The sequence below is a fragment of the Macrobrachium rosenbergii genome, chromosome 25 (genome assembly GCF_040412425.1).
Source record: "Macrobrachium rosenbergii isolate ZJJX-2024 chromosome 25, ASM4041242v1, whole genome shotgun sequence".
Classification (NCBI taxonomy): domain Eukaryota; kingdom Metazoa; phylum Arthropoda; class Malacostraca; order Decapoda; family Palaemonidae; genus Macrobrachium; species Macrobrachium rosenbergii.
In genome coordinates this window covers 15,302,791-15,322,328 of record NC_089765.1, presented here as the reverse complement: position 1 = coordinate 15,322,328, position 19,538 = coordinate 15,302,791, and the positions used below count along the sequence as shown (strand labels likewise).

Genomic DNA, 19,538 nt, shown 5'->3' with positions numbered 1-19,538 from the left:
TCATTATAATTCTTCCTCAATAGACTTATCTTTTCTCAATACAGCTCTTGTTTTGATCATTATAATTCTTCTTCTTCTTCTTTCTTCCAGGCACCGACGGCTGCTCGTGGCCGACTCAAATCTCTCGGCAACATTATGGAAGTCGTGAGGCGCAGGTCTTTCAGTATTGCTCAAGCTGCCTCGTGCAGTGCAATACCTGATCACCCGGATATCAGAGACCAGAAATGCTGTCTTCTCTAAACTTAGATCGTTAATAGGAATCACTGCTCCACATTCTCCCTGGAATTTCTCAAGAGAAAGCCAGCGACTGACTGACTGGTCTCCCCAGACCACAGACGAGGTCTAGTTTTCGACTGGTACTGGACAATACTGTACTGTAGAACACGGGAGGATGAGGGTGATACAATCGTTATTACCTAATTCTCTCACGAGGTGAAGAGTCTACAGGGATCATATTCCTTCACGAAACGATGATAAAACTAATGATGACAATGATAATGATGTTAAAGATCCTATGTTACCCAATTATGTGATGACCAGGCATGATCTGTAACCTTGTGTAACTCGTGAGAATGTGATGACATAATACGTATAGTCTAACCTTCACCAAATCTAGGAAACACTTCTAGTTACCGCGCAGTGATGGCCTTCAACTTAGGCTCTCTCGATCCTGTCTCTCCAAGAAACACCTTTTTCTAATCACATCTTCAGGAACTATGTATTCATTGACCTGTAGTGCATGCAAAAACCTCTAGTACCACCACTTTGGTGATTTTCCTTCAAGTCAGTTACAACAGAACCGCGAATGTCACAGCGTTCATTAAATTGGCAAAAATGACACTTCATTTTATGTAGAATTTTTATTTAATCGTTCGTTACTTTCCTCTTCTTGGAATCTACCGATATGGAAGAAGAAAATCTGAAATGTTTATAAATATTGGGTTAATCGTCCGCCATGTTCAAGGTTGAGGCTTCACCTTTGCAACGGCGCCTCCTCACCTGAAGTTCAAAGTCTTTAAATAATTTCCACAGCGTTATCAAAAAAAAGATATTTCGAATAAACAATAAATATACATATCAGAAATTGAATAGAAGGTTTTATTTTTTAGAGGAATAAATAAAAAATGAAGCAAGGTACCTGTGTCGCTTCTTGATAGTGGGAAGACAATCGAGACCGCGACAATTATCGCCTTTATTGTCCGTGTGACGGAAACACGCCGATTTATAGATGTGTGTCGCCATAATAATGACGTCAGCATAGTAGGTAGGTGTGTGAGCAAGCGTTTGGAAGACCTCTCTCTCTCTCTCTCTCTCTCTCTCTCTCTCTCTCTCTCTCTCTCTCTCTCTCTCTCTCTCTCTCTCTCTGAGACTAGGCTGACGTCACAGAATGTCGGTCGACTCGGAGAAGGAAATTTTATTACAAACGCTGCTAATTCCGTCATCTGCTCAATATGTACGAATGTTTTCGCGCCGTGAATGTTATTTCAACATCAAGAAGTAACATTTACGTAGTCGTGTGAGATAATTGAACTGGATAATTGCATAGTTACCGCAATTATTGATAAGAGAAGTTCGATAATCGATTAGAAAAACAATTATCCGCCAGTTTCCACACGAAAATTCCTTGCAGTTAATTCGAGTTCCCGTTTTGTGAGTTTCTCGATTTCATTGCTAAATTTATCTTGGCATTTCTTGTTTTATTTCGATTATTGGGCTTACTTTCATCCTTTGAATCCGGTAAAGCTAATCACTGAATGTGGCAAAGCAACCTTATAGGCCTATTTTCAAATTCTAAGCAACCTTATAGGCCTATTTTCAAATTCTGTTCACGAGTAACTGATCCTAATCTATGCCTTTGAGAACTGAGTTTCTGGACTATCTTGTCTCATCGAAAATCAAAACATTGACTCAAAATAAAAAAAAAATAAAAAAAACTACAAAACGCTAGGATTTATCACTTTTCCGTTAAGAAATTAAAAAATTCCCGGATGGAAATTCGAAAATGTATAAAGATTCAAGCGTATTGTCTCGAAAATCTACGTTAAGAATGTAATTCACGGAGTTTCCACCGTCGGAATTCACATCAGCAATATTTTTGTAGTTCAAAAATGATATTACAAACAAATATTCCATTTTGTTCCGTATGGCCACCTCATTTCCTGTTTAAATTCTTGCGTGAGATTACCAAGACTGCACACTGATGAATAAGACGCTTCTTGAACAGCCTTTATAGATATATAAATGATATAAAAGAGACTGTATGTTACACCAAGCTTTCCATGGTATTTCACTGACACACGAATAGCAACATTGCTTTAATCCAGACAGCATAATACACATTAGACAATCAAATGTGAATTAGACAGGTTATAAGGTAGGTTAAGTTTATTCATTTGTAAAGATATATTTCTTTTAATCTTGTTTACGAAGAATTTTACATATCAAGAATTCGTAAAATATAAGGAAAGAGTTTTTGCTCTGAACTTCTGATACAAACAAATATTTGACGAATGAAAACCAGATTCCGGGACTTGTATCTACAATTCATTCATACGTCGGTTACAAAACATCTCCAAAATTAACTATCAAATCTAAATGACTACATTCTCTCGACGTCACAGTAACCCCCCAAAAAAAAAGTCTACCAGGAATATCATGCACGAATCTCTCATGGATAATTAAGTCCGGGACTTGTTTTTGAATATTGCTGAATGAGCGTTCGCTAAAGCGCCGAAATCGATCCCACTGATTGCAGTCTTTCAAGTTAAAATTGTTTCCTTTGAAATGTCATTTGCAGTTATGACACGCAATAAAGCCTTTACTAGGAATTCAGCGTTGAAGCATTTTACCCAGGGTCATCGTCATTTGGCCTGATTCTGAACCGAAATGAAAAGGTTCGCTGCAGATTCTATGAAAACAAGACGCAAGATAAAATGAGATTCGTGCGTATTTATAATGGCAATCAGTAATTCTTATACTTTCAGAAGTCTTTGTCTACGTTCCTTTGCAATAATGCTCATTTTTGTTGGCGACTCTTGTTGTTGATGTGTTTCCCTGTTCATTAATTCAAGGGGCGTTGCTGTTTAAGGTTGCAATAACTAATAATGAAAAATACTGGAAATAGGTCTTGGTTCAAAGCAATATTTATGTTTTAAGTAAAGCACTACGTCGACCCCAGCTGTGCTTGAAAGCACGCGAAAGGAAGACAGTAATCGCTGCTTCTGTTTATACCAGCTCATTAAAACTCTGTAGGTTTGTAGAGATATTAAATATTACGTAAAATGGAAAAGTGACCGGTCGCTGTAACCTATATTCACAAACATAAGAACAAATACAGTTCTGAATAAAAGGTTTCATCCAGTGTAATCCACCTTTCAAGAAGCCCTTCTTAAAATCCTTTTGCAATGCGTGAACTTACTAGTCTCATCAGGTTTATTACAGAATTCAACTCGTCTCGACACTGAAGAAAACGAAAAACAGAATCATCTCTTAAAACAAGGTAGACTAGAACCTCGACCAGTTTATAAAAACTCTTCTTCATCCCAGAACCTTAAGGAAACCAAAACTTCGGAGTTTCAGCCGAGAACTCCACACACACGTGTACTGGCTTTTTTCACACTCCCGACAAAAGCCTATCCAAAGGCCTTTCACCCTCATGTTAGACGCAGTTATGTAGGGCAGTATATCGGAGAAAAAGGTAGAGAATTCTGTTCGTCATAGTAATGGGCCAGTCAGAGCGCCACCGTTCTGAAAATCTTCGTCTATCTTCTCGACTTCGTCTTGCTGCTGTCGACTGTAATTTAGATTCGTTCGAAATCAACAAAGGATGACAATTGATAAGGTGTGAAAATACCGTTGTTGTATTGTAAAATAAACAAAACAATAAGCTTCCTCTTCCTACAGTTCCTAAAACTATTCTTACTCAAATGATGTGTACTTTTTTAACATACAATAAAATGTTCAGATTGTATAGATCTCTTCCTTTCATTCTCCTGCGAGTCAACAATGAAGGTCTCCACATTTCTCCGGGTGAATGATGAATAATGACTGTACCGCCTACATGAAACTTAGCATCACTTATCACTTATACAAGTAAAAACCGGTAAAAAATGCGCCGAAGTTTCTTCCATGCAATCAAGTTTTCTGTACATTGTACAATCAACGCCACCGAAAATAGATCTATCTTTCGGTGGTCACGGTATAATGTATGAGCCGCGGCCCATGAAACTTTAACCACGACACTGTGGTGGCCTGGGTTGTATCGTTGCCAGAAGCACGATTATGGCTAACTTTAACCTTAAATAAAATAAAAACTACTGAGGTTAGAGGGCTGCAATTTGGGATGTTTGATGATTGGAGGGTGGATGATCAACATACCAATTTGCAGCCTTGTAGCCTCAGTAGTTTTTAAGATCTGAGGGCCGACAGAAAAAAGTGCGAACGGACAGACAAAGCCGGCACAATAGCATTCTTTTCAGAAAACTAAAATTTGAAACAGCATGAAGGTTTGGACATTTTAATCCTTAGAGTAAAAAGAATTCTCCGAATAAAATCTTTGACATTTCAGTCACTGGGTTCCGACAACTCAGTGTTTCTCATTTTCACTGTCATTTTTTTTTTTTATTCATATGAGAATTGAATTCATTAGCATTAAGCCTGTTATCTTGCGCTGTGGAAGATCAAAGGATTCCTGAAACGTGGAACAGGAATTTTTTTTTCCTTGGGTTTGAGTTAAATGGATGGAGAATTGTTAGGTATTGGACTGATTGATTTTATTTTATTAAAAATGGACGGTCGTGTCGTTATAGTATATATATATATATATATATATATATATATATATATATATATATATATATATATATATACACATATACATATATGTGTGTACCAGAACTATACCAGCAATGATTAACAATAGCATATGCAAAAAAATCTCAAAAATGTTCTAGAGAACATCTTAAATATTGAAGGGACATTCAAAAGTCAGGACACATCAAGGAAGCAGATAAAAGAAAAAAGAAATCTGAAGAAAAATGGATTAATGAAGGAACCACTGTACAATCACGGTTTAAGACGAAAGGAAAAACTGTAGATCATTTTTATGTATATTGGAAGATTTAAAAGCCATGTTTGTTATGTTAGTACTTTTCCAAAAACGCTTATTTTATTCAGAGATGGTGAAATACAGACAGATGTATTATAGAGGGAGAAGAATTGCCAAGCCAAAGATGCGTAACAGATAATCTAGAGCAATCATATTAGACTGCAATGTATTTGGAATTTCGACAACAATATAACTTTAAGTAACAAGCCTCATATAGAAAAAACTATATAAAAAACAAGTTCCTGTGGATATTCTTGCTTATTATAACTTGTATGAAGATGATTACGAAATAAGTGACAAAAGTGCACACGAGAACTTTAGAAGAAGAGACAAGAAATCGATAAAAACGACCAAATTGAGAAGAAGACGCGAATTCAAAGGTGAGCCGTACCATAGGTAACTCCCCCTTGCTCTACAATAAACACAGCTGTCAAGTATTGACGTTTGACTTCTGCTTACGTCTTTCCTTTCTTTGACTGGTCGCTGGTGATTGTGGAAATAGTTAGTCTTCGAATAAGGTAAACAATCTCATAGTTTATTAATTGTAAGGTGATTTGATCGTTATGCTGTATAATGTATAAGTTAGATTTATTTATTGCCTTTTGAGTGTGATATGGCTACGTCTGGTACAAGGTAGTTTTAAGAATGGCCTCTTGTTGCCAAGGGTAGGTTTATCCTTCCTGTCTTGATTTGGGCGTTACTGGTAGCCCAACAGGGCCATGGTTTGGGTTAATTTTAAGTTTGATTCGAATTTTAAAGACGGTCACCATTATTGTCGAGAGAGGAAGGGCCGTGAATCAGGGTTCACTGGGAGTAGTTACCTAGGTGTCAAATGACGAGAGAGAGAGAGAGAGAAAGTTAATTTTCATGCTAATTTCCATCCGGCGGTCTTTTATTTATTCATTAGAATCAAACGGACTTGCACACTGAGAGAGAGAGAGAGAGAGAGAGAGAGAGAGAGAGAGAGAGAGAGAGAGAGAGAGAGACCCCCTCAAGGCTAGCCTATTTCTGAATAAGCTTTATACAATTAAAAAAATGCTACCAAATGAAGTGTTCAAAATGCTCTAATCAGATAATCACAGTCAGGGATTTGGCCCATTTTTACTGGCGCTAAATTTTTAACAGCCTAAATTTTCCCAAGTTCATCATGGCAGTTTTTAAGCATGGGCTTCTTAAATCAAATCAGTCGAGTGTATGGGCCAGGTCGTAGGCCCCTTTTTGGTAATACTCAGATATTTTAATTTCTTGTGAGATAGGCTTAACGCCAGGACGAAACGAAGGTTTTTAGGGTAGGATAAATGAGAAACAAGAATATTATTCCAACAGGAGTGGTGTAAAATGCATAAACCACAAGATAACTTGACAGATAAAGAACATAATCAATGCCTATAGTCAGGGTCAATCACAAAACATTAAGCTACAAAGAACAAAGATGTTACACCGTTAATAACAGGTATGGAACCTAACCTAACCTAGCCTCAGGTGCCAGGTCATACCTATTCTTCCATGTAAATCAGTGACTAAGTTAAATGTACTGTAAGTTTGAAACAATAAATCTTGCAATGTTTATTCTTCATTGTAAAGTGACAGGTATAAAAGTCTCTTTATCATTCCCAGATTTGTACGAGCTTATATCATCACTGATTTAACTGCCTCCCTACCAAGTAGGCTAGAGGATGGCAACTATATCTCCACCTCATCCCCCAAATGATCCAGATTTGGAAGTTAAAGTTAAAAAAGGTAAGGAATACTTAATATATTTTGCATGAAATGCTGGATTCAGGTGAGTCATGTGCACTACAAACACTGTGTAAGTCAGGGTGATAAGCTGCCGTAAAATACTAACCCCCCAAATTACTGAGTATGGTATTTGTTGAAACAAAACAGAAGTCACTGAAATACTTTAAGAATACTAAACTGGGTAAAAAACTTAATCTTGGGAGGTATTGCCTTTGGGAACCTTGTTGTGGTATTCGTAACTCAAAAAGTATTGGCTGTTTACAGTGACTTAGTAAATGGTTCTTCGCTCAGTGTAGTTAGCTTTATATTTGTGTCCTTTGAAAAATTCAGTTTTCCTTATGTAAATTTATATTTCTTAATGATTTATAATTTTTAACCTTACAATGACTATATCTTCTGCAGCTTTGGAAAGAGTGAGTGAGAATATCCACATATCTGCCAACGAACCATCTCTAGCAGTGTATCGTCTCCAGGAGCATGTCAGACGAGCATTACCGCCAACTGTCACTCGAAGACAGCACGTCACTTCACTTCATTCTCAACTGCAGGGCGCTTGTTATGATGTGGAGTATGCCCTAGGGTATGATATAGGAAAGAGTTGGATAATTTTAGTGTTTTTGTAAAGCTTACCTGTGTGGCTTGAATTGTTAGGCATTATTAAGAGTTTGGTTTTTATCACAACCCCATTAATCAGATATACATATGCTTATGTGTATATTATTGTGTCCCAAATATTCCCAAGTTTGCCCGTTTTTTATTCGTCAGCACTGAAACAGGTAGACTCACTGTGCATGGCACCATCTGAATCATCAAGTATTTCTGAAGAATCTTCTTTACTTGTCATGAACCTACAGTGCTGTGTGCGGCTTCTTTCACTATTCTCGACTGTTTTGCACTTATTACTAATTCATGTACCAATTTTTTTTCATTAGCATTTTTTTTTTTTTTTTGTTCCTTTTAAACTTTATTGTGAAAAAAGTGAATTTTTTCCTTGCAAGTTTCTTTTTGGTTGTGGGTATTATCATTTGGATTGCTGGCTTCATAACATTCAATTGTTTGTGAATAATTAACTTTTTGATCATCTTGATGATTTAGCTTTTTAGTAGTGTTAGTTTCATTCCAGTGTTCTGTGCATAATTTAACTTTTAAATCACTTACAGAACTTTACTGGGTTATGAGTAACAAGATGAAAACCTTGGATATCAGATGTAATAAAGAATAAACATAAGCAAATGGCAATATTAAAAAAATTTCAGGAATGGGGTGATGAATGCAAAGTATAATGTACTAAGCACTCAAGTCCAGATAATGAAATTAAACGAAGTGTAAGACGAGTTAAAAGAGAATACTTGAAAACGCAGGCCAGTGATGCTGACAAACCCATGCTTTCAGGGACGGGCATTGATGTTAGGATAGCCATCATAATTACTAATGAACAGAAAACGATTAATATTTTTGTCAAAAGGAGGGATGGAATTAATAAAAGTACCATCAGAATATGAAGGACAGTACTGGACAGGTAATTTTTTTAGGTGGTGTGACTTGAGGTATGAGTGGTGATAATTTGACTGATATAATAGAACCTGAATGCATGGTTTTTGATATAATAGAACCTGAATGCATGGTTTGTGAAGTAGAATCAGTAATAAAGAAACTTAGGGCATGGAAAACACCTGGACAGCAGTGTATGGAATTTAAAAATTCAATTTTGATGGTTTTTTGTTGATTGTGAGAAGCATTTGGCAGGTCCATAGACCAGTATTATAGGTCATATGTCAACTTAGTGTCCCTGATAAATATGTAAAGCTAGTTGAAAATATCAAGGAGCAAAACATACAAAGTTAATGTCGTCAGATTCTGGTTTAGCGAATTATCTTTTGTGGGATGTTGCCCTTCTCATGAATTTTATTATAAAAGAAATTGTTTGAGACAGAAGAGAGAGTTTGGATTGCAGTAACGATTGAAAGTATGTTAGGAGTCGGGTGGAAGGATAAAAAGGAAATTGGTACCTTAAAGAAAATTACTAAAGTTCCATGTGAAAATGAGATGATGATTAAGGGGAGATGTAGACAGCATGGGCCTCGGGAACGATAGTATGTAACATTTCAGCTGAGCTTCTTGAGACACCAGAAGAGTTGAAAGACCCAGACCTACATGAATATGAACTTTGAGACAGAAGACTGGAGATGAGTGGAGATTTGTGGAAGTGAAAGCATAAGAAACCCAAAAGAGGCAGAATTTCATAGAGGACTTTTGTATTGCATGACATTGGAGGCAATGACAATAATGATGGTAGGCCTCAAAAATCTGTAGAAACTTAGCAATTATTATTTGAATTAGTTCATGTATATTATCAACGAGAAGTTTTAGATATGACGCAATTAACCTTGACAGCTGTGCATGAACTGAAATTGCAGATTTCATCTTACTCTGCTCTTGCTAGTAAAAGTTTCAAGAGCTGGCAAGTGGGGATTACTTATCTTTTCAGGCTTGGTGTACAACAGCTATTTAGATCAGCACTATAAGGGATTGGAAACATTGGGTTGAATCTGTGAAACAAGGGAGTGTTTTGTGTGAAAAGTATTATGTAAGGCATCTAGTGATCATGAATTCACCACTAGTATTTATATGGTTGTTATTCAACTTGTTTATGGTATGCCCTTTATTGTACGAATGTAAAATTAAAATGTTTGTTTTGTGGGAAAAATTTTTTCCCAGATTTATAAAGTTTCTTTTGATACATTACACCCCAGCATTGAAAATAAATAATTAAATTCATAGATTAAACAAATACTGAATAAAATGTGTGATTGATATTACTTTAACTTTAATAAACTGTGAAGTTGCATGGTAAGAAACCTACAGAATAATTACAGTACTACAGTATACAGCATCTCTACAAAAATAGATACATAAATGTTTCTTATAGTCTTTGGAAACACCAGTTTTTTGTTTGAATATTAGGCCATCATCCTTAATGATCAAGTCTAACCATTTAGGAAATGTAAGATTTAATTTTGAAATAATATGATTGTTCATATTTTAACGTTTTGATTATCAAAGCTTCAAGAAGTACGGTAGTAATTTATTTTATATATTATTTTCATTTAAGAACATGAGAATTATGGCTCTGTAGACAGGTAAAGCTCCCTGATAATTATTTGGACCATGGTATTTGTTCAATAATTATCTTTTTTAAGATTATGGCATTGTTCAATAGTATCTTTTTTAGGATTATGGCAATTTTTAGGCACCTGTTTACCTCTTGAACAGGTTTTGTGTATCTTTTACTGTAGAGCCATAAAGATTTAATTTTGACAGCTTGTCACAACTTAGTATTAACCACCCTTGCATGCTTTCAGAGCTGTTAGGGGAATGCAAGATTCAAATGAAAAATTCTTATCACTTGTTGAATTGTTGAAGAACTCGATATTTCTTCGTCAGCAGCTCAAATTCGAACAGACCCGAAGGTTAGTATCTTGTTGTTAATGTTTTTTTATCGTTAACAGTGTTTGTCATGGAATATTTAACACATTTTCTTATTAGAGAAAGTACTACCATAGAAGTAGGATTATTCAGCTTTAGGATTGAACCTATGCTAGATAACTAATTCTGAACAGTGACGTTACCTTCCTACTCATTTCCGAACATTGGCATTTTATACCACTGCCAGACTTCTTATCGTGCTTCCAAAGTATAATATTGAAATGAAATATTTATGATTATAGGTGAAATGTGACCTCCAAATTTGCTTTCAAAATAGTTATTTTGTCAAGCAAAGTACATATATTATAATCACAATGCAAAAACATTATCAAGTCAACCCTGAAGTAACTGCAATATCATCTGCCGGGAAGAGGATGAAAGAAGCTATTTGTCTGTTGAGTTTTGTGCCACCTTGTCTCTAATGGAGTTCGACAAAGTACTTTTGAAGATGGTATAAGCCCTCTGTTTAAAAGCTAAAGACACCAAATATGTGCATTTGGAGCACCATTTCAAAAGTTACACTGTTTGTAATGTTTCTACTTGCCTTGTATGGGAGCTGAGCCCCCCCCTTGGGTCCAAAAGTTAAGTAGAGCCCCAGGTCCAAAAGTTAAGTATACCTTAGTTTAACCAGACCACTGAGCTGATTAACAGCTCTCCTAGGGCTGGCCTGAAGGATCAGACTTACTGTACGTGGCTAAGAACCAATTGGTTACCTAGCAGCGGGACCTACAGCTTATTGTGGAATCCGAACCACATTATACTGAGAAATGAATTTCTATCACCAGAAATAAATTCCTCTAATTCTTCATTAGGCGGCCGGAGACTTGAACTCGGCCCTAGCAGAGTGCTAGCCGACAACTGTACTGACTTGGCCAACGAGGAACTCCCTTAGGTCCAAAGTACCTACTAGCGGGCTGATCACTGTCCACTTTTGGTGTGGTTACTGCGACCCGAATCCTCAATGTGATATCAGAAAGTAAACTTTTACATGATTTGGAAATGAAATTTAAATTTTGGCTGTTCTGCACCCCTATCTCCTCATATTTCCTTGCAAAGATCCAACCCCTGGGATATCCAAATGATTCGTTCCAATCTTTCTGTTAGATTGGCTGATAATGACAGCTGTTGTACCCTATCAGAGCTCTGAAAAGGTATATCTTTGCCGCTATCACTTGTCATTTTCTGTTCATTACCTTTGAACTCTTTGTTGCCATGTTTCCAACAATAGCTTCCTAGCATATAGTAGCCATTAAAAGAAAAAATTATACTCTCCAGGATATCACACTCATTGAAGTTGAAATGCATGAAGCTTACGCTTTTGTTGCTTCGCCCTTTCAAACATAACTTATCAGGAGATGACCTCAAGGTGCTGTGAGTTGAAGATGCCAGTTCATCTTGTTGTACTTCAGGAATTTAGGTGATACCTTAGTACTTTTTCTGTAGGCCCTGTAGTGGCCTCTAATCTCTTCCTTACTTACCACTTCTTCATTTTCTTCTCATTTCATTCGTGATCCACTGCAGATACAACCCTACACACCTTTTCAACTTCTCAGATAATTTGGACTTTATTTGTGCATTTCTTTCCTTGGCAAGATGATCAACACTTCTTTTGGGTAATCTGCCAAGGTACAAGTGGGACCTACCCATTTAGTTGGTTTAAAACACACATACAACTTGAGGGATCTCACATCCTTGAATGTGTTAACTAAATGACAGATCTAGGTGTAATACCTTGTGTTTCATGACACATCCCAGTCATAGGCACACCCTTGCTAAAGTAACCCCCTCACCTAAGTACTGTACCTGTACTGTAGATATATGACTATGTATGGCATTGGTTTTGTCTGTGTATAAATGGACATTGTTTCATAAATGCAAACCATTGCCTTGTGCCAATATCTTCTCTGTCTCTTCACTGTTTGGGTGCAGGCACATTCATTCAGGAGTAAAACTTTTTTACCGAGTGAGGGGTTGGGTTAGTGACCTGGGGTTTGCCCTACCACGTGTGGGAGTCTCTCAGCTATGTTGGAGCCCGGGCCTCTTTCAAGTTAATATGTATCCAGTCATATGCTTAAAATGGAAGAGTAAGGCTGTGTAAAGCAGTGGTGTGTATTTGTGAAACCTAAAATATATTTTTGAAACATTCTAGTTGGATATAGGTCTAGTAGTCTGCTTTGAGTTGAGTGTAGTAAATTACTACAAGTAACCTTTAATACTAGTTAAAAAAAAAAAACATTTCCTGTTGGTATTACAGTACTGTGCAAACTATATAAATTTAGTTTAACATATATTTTTCAGTCTTATTGATTGTTAATCCATGCTAAAGCGCTAAGTGTAATTTTTATACTCCGTCAGCATTATTTTTGTTTTTTGTGACCTTTTGAAGTAACCTCTGAAGATTGTAGTGAAACTTTGTTTTTGTTTTGAGTTATGGTACTGCCCAAAGTTGCAGAGCTTTTCATCAGATGGTGTTGACAGTTGAAACAACAGATTTAACATCCATTTAGTGATTTATTGCAGTTTAGCTTTCTATTTGATTTGGTTTCTCATTTTTTGTATTATTTTTGTTACTGATTTTGTTGCTTTATGTAGTATCGTTTAAATTCACTTTTCTTGCATGTTTCAGACCAAAATAGCTCCTATCAGTCCATTTAGTTGCACCCAGATTGTAAGATGTAAGTAACAGGTTTTTATTTCCTATGCAGTATTACGAATATTGTTTGTTTCTGAAGATGGCTTTTTATTTTTTTAAGTTCACAGGTCTTTTCTGTTGCCTTTACATGTTTTGCCATTGCATAGTAAGTGAAGTTTAGATATTTAACATTTATCCCCCCCCCCTAGAGCTTTTGTGTGACATTGACCACTGTGCCGTTTCAGCATATTTTATTACCGTTTTACCATATCTTTTGCTACGAGTGGTGAAAATCCTCTTTCTTGTGTCTTTTGAAGGTGGTGTACTTCAAGTTCGTAGACGTTTTACAAGAAATATGTTTATGATTTCTTATAGATATTTATTACTAAAGCATATACCTTTTTATGAGTTTTTAAGTGTTATCTTAGAGTTCCCTTTCTTGAAAACTCTTGATGTTAGTTGAAGTAAGATCTCACTGATTTAGCTCAATTCCCAGCATTCATGAGTGTGAATTTTGTATAGTAGTGCAGACAAAATATAACCCACAACTGTGCCCTTGTATATTTGTTTGGATGTTGTTACGAATAGGGGTATTCTTTACACGTTCAAAATTTGTTCCAAGTAAACTTAAGAGTTGGCATCTAATTAAAAACATCATCAGTTCCTGTGATTGTTCATTCTTGCATTCAAAAGATGTTGCTTTAAGAGCAATTCAGCATCATTGCTATTGGTATTCTTGAGTAATTGCAGTTGTATCTCATTAAAGAATATTTCTTTTCCTGAAGGTAATATATTTACATGGTACTATTAGGAAGTCAGATTTTCAATGTTAACTTTGTCAAGGCTATTGCTACAAATTTTAAGTATGTGAGATATTACTTAAATATCCTCTCATTGAAGAGAGTGGTGTGGCAATCTGTAGTTAGAACGTGGTATTGTGAAAATTCGAGAATGGCAAAACAAAAAAAAAGTGTCTGTGCTAGACTGCTTGGTATATTTGGCAGAAGTGACCTTACAAGTGGAGCTACATGTTCACACATTGTTTCTGTTAACTTAGCCATTTTTTTTCATGTATTTTCATCACAGTGCCTCAAGGGAGGATCATCTAGAAGGCCAAAATTCTTTGTGGTTCTAAAACTCTTAATTGTGTGCAATCTGAAAGGTCATTGTGCAAATTTAATTGACATTTTAGTTGACAATGGGAGTTGGGTAAAAAGATTACAGATGGTTGCTTAAATTTCCATATTAAGAAAAAACTTTTAAATGACTACAGAGAATGATTTGAATTTCTTTGTTAATTATAAAAATAACCTTAGAAGTTAGTGCAGGATTAATATTGTTTCCAAATCAATTACCAAATTCGTTAAGGAGAAAGTTTGAAGTGACTTTTGAAAACCATTCTGGACATCCTTGTGGTGCACCTTACAAAGTGAGAGTTATGTATACAAGTTTTAGCCTACTGGCTATGAACAACTGGTTTTGGTGATGAGTAACGAATTCTATGTTCAGACATTAAGACAAACTATTGTGATCGCCCATAAAAAAAGATTAAATTCTATAGACCATATGTACTCATGTATCATCTACCATTTTAGGACTTGAGCTATCTGAATTGCAACAAGAAAGGCTATGTCATTTTGTATCAAAACATTAGGGTTTGACATATCTACATAATTACTACAGTATAGACTTCTAATATATGAAGTACCGTTACAGGCTATGACAGATAGATTTCAGTCAAATAAAATGTAAAAGCAATAATGAAAAATTAACTCTAAAAATATATTACTGTAAATTTTATAACAAGATATATGGACTACTCATGAACATTGAAAGCAGCAGTTTTTTATTGCATGCATCTGTTGTTAATGCTTCTTATTAGATGTTTTGAATAAATTGATACTGAACCATTTTTAGGAATTTTGTTTATGTACAAATAACTGTGGACTTTGGTGATTTGAATTTTCATTTAAAAGAAGGATTATTATTAATATGAGATGAAATTTCAACTATTTGTAAAGGATTGTTTCAATTTCTTTGATTAAAGAAATGATCCTTAAAATTGACTTCTAGAAAAGTGGCTGAAGATTGGATACATAAGGTAACATTAAAATATATTGCACAGGGTTAATATAATACAGTAGTTCCCTTTAAAAAAAAGGAATCATTTAGGCCTATGTGAGAGGTTAAAGAATGGCCCTACCAAAAATGAAAGTACGCTCCAAACTTTGAGTTGAGGAAGATGGTTGAAATTTAGTGAGTGACATTCCAGTAAAAGAATGATTTAATATCCTTACAGAAGCAAAACGGCAGTACAGTACACTTTGCCATGCTTCCATCTACAGTATATTTTTTTTATTTGTCGATAGCTTTTTTATTTCCAAGTTCTCCGAAGATGACGAGTCAATTCATTCATGCATAATTTTTTTTTTTTTTTTTTGTTTCTTTTAGATTGAAGAAGTCTTCCTTTCAACCCAACACAGACTTCCTATAACGTCCAAATTATCTTATGAGCAGCTTCGTAAGTTGGCCAGGCTTTTACTAAACTCAGCCCACTCTTACTGTAGTGGAAAGAAGGCCCTTTAGAAGAAAACTGCTTAGTGTTTTGAAACCATGTCTTTCCTTACAGTGTCTGTTCGATTAAAAGCTTTGGTGATTGTCCTAAAGGTCGAAGAACCGTTAATTCACTGGAAATTCACAACTGCTTACGCTTTTAGGCCCAAGACTGATTTCTGAATCAGTGTGCTTTATGATGTTCAAGCCCTTTGAAGCTTTTAAGGTTAAAGCATTTCTTTGTAACATGCACTGTGCTTGTATAAATATGGATTTTTCTTTGGTATTTTCTCATTCAGGAGAATCAAAATTATCAGGTATTGTGCAATGAAGTACAAAATGTGCCCTTATTTTCAACCAAGCTTGTAGCCTTGTGAAGATATCCCATCACTCATTCCTAGCGGTGTACATCAGAGAAACCTTTGCAACTGGTTTGATATATTTGTTTAACAGACAAATCTATCACACAGGAGAGGAGAAACTAGGTAGATATGCAATGTAGATAAAACCAGAGCTTATGTTACTTAGTTTTGGTATTCACAACTGTTACTGTTAGATGTAAATGCTTATGAGAAACTGTTGCGTCAAGCGTCCTTTTTTTCTCAAGATATGGAAATTTAATTGCTCATGTAGTTGGGTATATTAATTGTAGCCTTTCTTTAATTGAAGTTTCAGATTCAGTGTAGTGTCAGATTTCATTACGGCATCTCATTGTACATTAATTTGTTACAAAATCTGAATGTGACTGGTAGGCTCATACAATATTCTTTTTTCAGTTTATTTTTTTATCACAATTTTGTTTTCATGTGTAATTTTCATTATGCATAGTGTGACATGCACTGACTTGTATATTGTACTTTATTAAAGTAAAACTCTTATTAAAATTTATGAAATTTCTTGTACTGTATTGTGTTTGAAGTCTTTACCTGTAAACATCTGGAATAATAAGTCATACCAATCTTTCCTCTTTGTAGGTGTTGGAAGTCAAAAGTATATTCTGATAGTTATTATTGTAATTAAAAAATATCTGAAACTAATCTTGCATTATGTAAAATAAGGAAGTACTCAGACCTTTCAAGTGGGTATTAATAATTAAAGATCCTGACTACGGTAATGTTTTTTATTACACACAGTCAGATTTCTGTTTTGTACCCAACAACCTTTTGATATAAGACAAGTTGGCAATGTATGTTCCTCTGTTCTGTATTCGTTTTGATTTGGTATTGTATTTGCACCGTGCAGTTTTTCAACTGTTTTGGCTTTTTTAGATGTTGGAGTGGCCAAATATACCAAGTGGGGTTTCACAAAGAGTTTTCTTGTTCTTGCATATCAGTTTTAACTTTTGCACTTTCCTTGCTTTTATAGGAAACAGATTGGAAACAGTTCTCTTCAGACCAGAGACACTGGGGGGCTGTTTGAAAGTGGTTACTGTTTAGGAGCACCAGCCTCTTAAATTACCTCTTAATAGTCATGAAACTGTTTGTTACGTTTAATGCAAATTACAAAATTATTACTGCCAGTGTTCACTGTTATCAGTATCTGCAGATTTCTGCATCATGTTTTAGTAAGCAGAAGATTATGGATATATAAAAATTATACACTCGTTTCTACACCGTTGAGCCAGTGTTCAAAACCGTCTGAAAGATAAATGCTATATGCTGATTCAAACTTTTGTCATATCTTGAGATTTTGAGTCTTTTACAATGAATGATTGTTATATGCTTCCTGGAATAGGTAGTTTACTTATTACTGTACACTTGAAAGAAAATGCTTGCCTTCACTAATGCATGACGTTCATTTTTGTACAGTTAACCTTCAGGTTCTTGAATATGTACAATTTTAAGTTTCATTAAACGCTTAGTCTCGTCAGCCAATTGTATAATTTGAATTTCACTCAAAAGGATTTACTTAAACATTACAAATATCCAAAACCTATGTGGAAAAATATTGTAATATGTCGGGAGTTTTCTAGAAAGTATGTTAGCAATTGTAGTATGTTACTTACAGATTTGGTACAACAGATCTGATATAGTATAATACACTGTACTTTGTATTTTGATAACTGTATGTTATGGATGTGTAAATGGACAAATCCTGATATTTGTATGTGGATTGTGGGTTTCAAGTTGTGTTGAGATTGGTGGATTATTGTAAGAAAGTTTAAAGTGTGATAAGTTGGATTTCTAATCAGATGTGGGGCTTGCCTGAAGACTTCATTCTTTAATGAGTCAAAAATTAGAGAAGGGAAAATGCGAGGTGTTGGATATGAATAGAAAGTAAGACAGACAGCAGTGCTATGTGTTACTGACAGAATGCTTCTAAAAGGACCCAGTAGTATTTCCTGCATTGTACACCATAATCGGAGGATTGGTGGTGAAATACTAGGCTATTTGACGTAAATGCTTCCCATTCTTTCAGTGACTTGAGATATTAATTTGGACATGGTAGAGAAAAAGGGTCATCATCATAAATCTTTTTTAAAGCTGGCTTTCCCCTCAAAGGGGTAAGATTTGAAGTGAGTTTTTTCCATTCTTTCTGAATTGTTGCATATAAGACCTCAATATATGAAATTCAAAAAATGAGGCCTTCAAGTTACACATCTGTACACTATGTGTGTGTTGGTAATTTGACTGCAAAATAGATTAAAATGAAGAGTAATGTTAAAGGGTAATTACCTGGGACTGGAACATCACACCTATGCTTGCTGAAGTATATAGCATAGTCTTTGCAAGCAGTTAAATGAGGAATCGAAGGCAAAGTTCAAACTGTGTTTTTAAAGACATCCAATGGCAATTCAGGTGGAGGATTAGGAAGATAATATCAAAGATGAATGATTTGTTTAATTTGGTCAGTATGCACACTGGTACATCATTTTTCTACCATCACTGATGTTACAGTTTTGTCATAATGTTACTGAAGTATAGCAAATCTATGAAATTATTTGGTGATATTTAAGTAAAATCTCAACGCTTACGTTGACTGTAATTCTCCTGAAGAAAAATAACTAGAATGAAATTGTGAAGGCACTACTGATAAAAAATCAGTGTAAGTAAACTACCAACTGAAATTTCCACGTAAATTAATCCGTGTTTGCAGTTCTTCATCAAAGAAGTATGTCAGTACAGTATTCGGTCTCGTAAATCAGTATTTTCTGCTTACCATTTATCCAGAACCAGACAAGTAAAATATAAGAAAGGGTTGCAAAGTGTATTTGAACTACAGACTAGTAAAATAGTCTCATGCCTCTGTAATAAGCAACAACCTTGGGTAGTGATTCCATTAAGAAGATCTGTTTTTCTGCACTGTTTGATATTAAAATTGCGGTTGCTATATTCAAACGCAGGAAACAACGAGAGCCAAGCATGTACAAGCGACTGTCGTCACACATTACCAGCATAGATCTTCCCGACCTACCAGATCTTCCAGATGCATTTCGCGAGACCGCGTCTAGGGTCGAAAGCGCCCTCCAACACGCAAGAAATTCGTACGAGAGCCACACACGCAAAGGGGACAAGAAGGACTCCACGGAAAAATTGGGTAGTAAAGAGGAGGAGACAAGCGATGAAGAAAAAGATAAGGCCTCAAGTGAATGATGATGTAGTTACATGATAGCATCCAGTATTTACGTTAATGTTTGGTAATGTGTGTGAATAAAACACTTTTTTTATTATATGATAATGAATGAATGGAGAAAAATGTTCATGTTTGGTGTACTTAAGGATTATGCGTATTTTTCAAGGAAGATGACATTATCACAGTACCTATATATTGTCTTATATTTTCATGAATGGAGTTAACATATCGAAAAGAATTGCCTGTTGTTATAAGAATTCACTGGGATTTTGATTGCTTTTAACATGTTTAAAGAATTCTGAATATCTTCAAATATACAATATTATACAGCATTAACCATTACATATTATTACCTTTTACTTTCTGATCATGGTATTTCATTGTTATTTTATAAATTTAAACAATTTCTTTCCTACCTTTTTACAGCGTTTTGGATCTGATCATGAC

General features: G+C 35.3%; 2 protein-coding genes across 5 annotated transcripts in view; both read left to right on the top strand.

Annotated features, from left to right (window-relative positions):
- LOC136852377 (ras-related protein Rap-1b-like) overlaps nucleotides 1-2,626 on the top strand; it is a 63,926-nt gene extending 61,300 nt beyond the window's left edge. The window contains exon 5 of the mRNA XM_067126968.1: nucleotides 91-2,626. Coding sequence (XP_066983069.1) covers nucleotides 91-240 — 150 coding nt within the window. The 3' untranslated portion in view covers nucleotides 241-2,626. The remainder of the gene's footprint in view (nucleotides 1-90) is intronic.
- Nucleotides 2,627-5,487: 2,861 nt separating this feature from the next.
- Nucleotides 5,488-19,427, top strand: LOC136852375 (BLOC-1-related complex subunit 8 homolog). 4 transcript variants are annotated; one of them, XR_010857117.1, is made up of 7 exons: nucleotides 5,488-5,625; nucleotides 6,725-6,847; nucleotides 7,250-7,427; nucleotides 10,210-10,317; nucleotides 12,960-13,008; nucleotides 15,417-15,486; nucleotides 18,862-18,877. XR_010857117.1 is itself a non-coding variant. In XM_067126965.1 (6 exons), the coding sequence occupies exons 2-5, from the start codon at nucleotides 6,784-6,786 to the stop codon at nucleotides 15,457-15,459; spliced, it is 393 nt and encodes a 130-aa protein (XP_066983066.1). In that variant the 5' UTR covers nucleotides 5,488-5,625; nucleotides 6,725-6,783; the 3' UTR covers nucleotides 15,460-15,486; nucleotides 18,862-19,076. The 4 variants fall into 4 exon arrangements, 3 of the variants coding, with proteins under 3 accessions (XP_066983066.1, XP_066983067.1, XP_066983064.1); XM_067126965.1 differs by lacking the exon at nucleotides 12,960-13,008 and having other exon boundaries at nucleotides 18,862-19,076; XM_067126966.1 differs by lacking the exon at nucleotides 15,417-15,486 and having other exon boundaries at nucleotides 18,862-19,076.
- Nucleotides 19,428-19,538: the final 111 nt, after the last annotated feature.

What these genes read in the sequence shown, in the direction of transcription:
- LOC136852375 (XM_067126963.1), top strand. Translation starts at nt 6,784, where the DNA reads ATGGCAACTATATCTCCACCTCATCCCCCAAATGATCCAGATTTGGAA. An exon ending in GGAAGTTAAAGTTAAAAAAG is followed by an intron (nt 6,848 to 7,249) that starts GTAAGGAATACT and finishes TATCTTCTGCAG; the next exon opens with CTTTGGAAAGAGTGAGTGAG. An exon ending in AAATTCGAACAGACCCGAAG is followed by an intron (nt 10,318 to 18,861) that starts GTTAGTATCTTG and finishes ATTCAAACGCAG; the next exon opens with GAAACAACGAGAGCCAAGCA.